We start from the raw sequence: 3,877 nt of genomic DNA on the forward strand, positions 1-3,877 counted from the left end.
TTCAAGGTGACCTTTGACCCTTCGACCTTTGTGAGCCTTATCAGGTCATGGGGTCAACATCCCTGCCCCTGCAAAGGGCCGCACCTGGTCTAGCCAGGTAAGAGCGCCCCCAGCACTCCTGTGGGTGCCATGCCCCTTGCTCATGTTCAAGTCTAGCCTTCATCCCCAGCTGCAGGTTTAGGCCCGTGGGTTGTCTGCAAAGAGAATGGAGCTTAATTACATGGGGAACCGCGTGTCTCGGTGGAAAGTTAATGGACTTTTGAGTCATGACACTTGCATTTGAACACAAGTTCCAGGGGAACTCTGAGAAAGCGACTACAGCTCCTCTCCAAAATGGATTAACAATACTGAGCTGGTGGGGTCGTGAGTCTGGATGAGCTCACGACTGCGGATGGGGTTAGCCGGCTGTAAAAAGGCCACATAAGCATTAGTCACTGGTATTAGGAAGTGCTCTATAAATGCTCGTGGGAAATGAGGCAAAGGAGCCCCTCCCTGGCTGCACACAGACGTTCACTGTTCCAGGCCCAAGGCCTCTCTGCAGCCCCCACTGGGTCACACTCCGACTTCCCCGGAAACCCAGGCCCATAGAGGCTGGACGGGGAGGCTGTGCATTTCATGCTGCGACCTGCATTCCTTGTCTCCACCAGGGCAGCGGTGCCCTTGTCCAGAGGAACCATAGGCAGGCCCTGCCACGCCCTACACAACTCACCAGCAGCCCAAGCTCTAGTCCCCAGAAATGTCCTGCCAGGGTAGAATGCAATCCTGGACTGGATCAAGGTCTCCCCTTTCCATAGATGTCAGCTGCTGAGGGCCTCAGAACCAGGCTTCCAGAGAAAAGGTAGGAGAGAGGCCTGGGGACAGGGGGACGGGGGCAATAGGGCAATGGGAGGGGGACGGGGACAACACCATCTGGTGCCGACCAGGTCCTGAACACGAGGCTACCAGGCTCCCGCGCCTGCTCGGGCAGTGTCCCTGCCAGCTCGGGGAGCCAGACCCAGCCATGCCTGGCCAAGCTGCAGAGAAGGCGTGGGCCAGGGGAGAAGGGACACAGGTGTTTGCTCTGAACGTGTGCCCAGCAAGCCCGCCCGCCTACCTGCCTGCCCACCTGATCGCTCTCATTTGGTTCACTGGCTCAGAAAGCTCCCCCAGCAGGGGAGTGAGGAACAAAAGCTGCCTCCAGGAGGCCCTCAGGCAGATGGGCAGACAGACCAGCCCAGGGACAGGAGAGTGGCTGCTAGACCCAAGAAAGGTGATGACCAAATCGGGAAGGAGGCTGGGCTGGGAGGCAGGGATGGGCTGATGATCCCCAGGGGACCTCGGGCTGTGGGCCAAGACTTCAGGGAGGAGTAGGGGGGACAGAGGATCTCTGGAGAAACCCCAGGGAAGCCCCAAGGAGGGGAACGAATGTCCTGCCAGACCAAAGGGAGGACAGAAGACTAGAGAAGAGATAAATAAGAGGAGGGATGAGGAAGAAGTAGGGTTTCGACAGGGCTTAGCAAATGTCTATTGTGTGTTCACTGGGCCAGGCTCGGTGCTGAGTCCTGGGGAATCAGAGACGAATGATATGCGGAGGCTGCCCTCCAGAAGCTGACAGTCTGGCACAGAAAACAGGTGAACAGACCATTTAAGTACCTGTGAGGCATCCTTCCAGAAACGATGGAGGAGGAGGCTCAGAAAATGTCCCAGAGGCACAAGGTTTGAAGATGCTGATACCTGAGTCAGGGATAGGGGAGGGCCCAGGGCCAGAGGTGGAAAACGATGTCACTGCAGGTAAGGGGTGTGGAGGATGGAGCACGCAGCACACAGCCTGAATGAAACAATGGCCTGTGTGGGCAGCAAACAGCCACTGAGCAGACGGAGAAGGGAGGTGTCCCTGAAAGAAAAGGTAGATGGTGGGGGGAGGACCGTGCCAGAATCTTAGCTCTGTCCCTTCCCCAATCCCTCCCAAAGGCTGGAATGGTTGGAATTCCAGAGGAACCCACTGTGGTCAGGACAGTCAGCCCTCAGGCCCAGCCCCAAAAGAAGGGGTGGCAGGATGATACCAAGCCACCATGGTTCCAAAGAGCCTGTTTCATTTGGAAGGGAATGTCAGGGTGGGGGACATCCTGGAGCCGGAGAGGAGAATGAGGATGGATATCACTCCGGGGTCTGCCCACCAGGCACAGGGCCTGGCTCATGCTGGCGCTCAGTTGGAGGAGAAAGTTGAAGGATAAAAATACACATCCCTCAGATTTCCCTGGCGGTCCAGTGGTTAAGACTCCATGCTGCCACTGCAGACGGCACGGGTTCGATCCCTGGTAGGAGAAGCTCTGCACGCTATGCGATGCTGCCAAGAAATAAAGATACACATCCCTCCCGTCCTGCCGGGTCCAGCGCTGGGAGCTGATGGGAGAGCAGATCATCCAACCCACACTTTGTTACTATTTCTTTAGAATTCATGTGACGCCGCAGGCCTGAAGGTCAGAGTCGATGAGGTTGGTGGGCACATCCATGCAGGATGATTACCCTTCACGTGTATCTATGACTTTGTAGAATAAAATATGCCTTGATTCTGGAACTGGAAGATGGAAGTTCAAGACCAGCTCTGCCACTTCCAGCCGTGGGCCTTGGGCGTGTTCCTCTCTGGGCCTTAGCTTACTCCCCCGTGAACTGGGGACAATGGCAATCCTTACCCCACCGAGTCATTGCCAGTGTGGACATGATGATACGGTGGTCGTGAAATGGTTTGCCAGTCACACCCTTAATGAAGGTTCCCATTTCCAGGTTCTCCTAGGCCTTGGGACCCCCTGGTCTAGATCATCTACACGAGGAACAAAGGCCACAGTCAGCATGAACTGGGCGTTCCTGCGGGGCGTCCTGAATGGGGTGAACAAGTACTTCACGGCACTGGGCCACATCTGGCTGTCCATGGTCTTCATCTTCCGCGTGCTGGTGTAGGTGGTGGCGGCCGAGGAGCTGTGGGATGATGAGCAAAAGGGCTTCATCTGCAACACCCGCCAGCCGGGCTGCGCCAACATCTGCTACAATGAGTTGTTCCCCGTGTCCCACGTGCGCCTCTGGGCCCTGCAGCTCATCCCAGTCATGTGTCCCTCACTGCTCGTGGTCATGTGTGTGGTCTACCACCAGGAGCGCAAGCGGAAGCACCGCCTGAAGCACGGGCCCGACATCCCATTCCTATACAACAACCTGGACAAGAATCGGGGCGGGCTCTGGTGGACAGACCTGCTGAGTCTCCTCGTCAAGGCGGCCGTCGACTCTGGCTTCCTCTACATCTTTCAGCGCCTCTACCAGGACTATGACATGCCCCACGTGGTGGCCTGCTCCGAGTTGCCATGACCCCGCACTGCGGACTGCTACATCTCCCGGCCCGCGGGGAAGAAGGTCTTCACGCACTTCATGGTGGCCGCAGCCATGCTCAACCTCAGTGAGGTCACCCACCCGGTGGGCAAGAGGTGCCTGGAGACCCTTGGCTCCAGATGCCGGGGGTCTCAGCGCTGGACTCACCTGCCTGAGACATGCCCACCATATGCCCTCTCCCAGGGGGAGCACCCCAGGATGGGAACTCTGTCCTAATGAAGGCTGGATCGAGCACAGTGGATGCAGGTGAGTATCCATAACCGGTGAGGTCAGCAGCTGAGACCACCAGAGCCTCTGCCTGCTCCCTAAGGCCACGGCAGGGCAGGTGAGGAACGTGGGTGTGGAGCTCAGGAGACCCATCCAGAGGCTAATGCTGGGAAGCAAATTGGTCTCTGGGTCCTCAGCCCCAGGGAAGGAAGGTTGATGGCTGGAGGGGATTTTATATATGGTGATAGGGTATGTCAAACCCTTAATAAATATGATTTTCTCAGTGTTTTGCAGACCAGGGAGGGAGTGATGG

General features: G+C 57.1%; 1 protein-coding gene across 1 annotated transcript; it reads left to right on the plus strand.

The window, feature by feature from the left end:
• The first annotated feature begins 2,658 nt into the window (after nt 1-2,658).
• On the plus strand, nt 2,659-3,617 carry GJB4 (gap junction protein beta 4). The gene is given in 2 exon segments (XM_024741560.1): nt 2,659-3,550; nt 3,553-3,617. Coding segments are annotated over 2 exon segments (957 nt in total).
• Nucleotides 3,618-3,877: the final 260 nt, after the last annotated feature.

This window comes from Neophocaena asiaeorientalis, unplaced genomic scaffold (assembly GCF_003031525.2).
Source record: "Neophocaena asiaeorientalis asiaeorientalis breed wild unplaced genomic scaffold, Neophocaena_asiaeorientalis_V1.1 scaffold804, whole genome shotgun sequence".
NCBI lineage: Eukaryota > Metazoa > Chordata > Mammalia > Artiodactyla > Phocoenidae > Neophocaena > Neophocaena asiaeorientalis.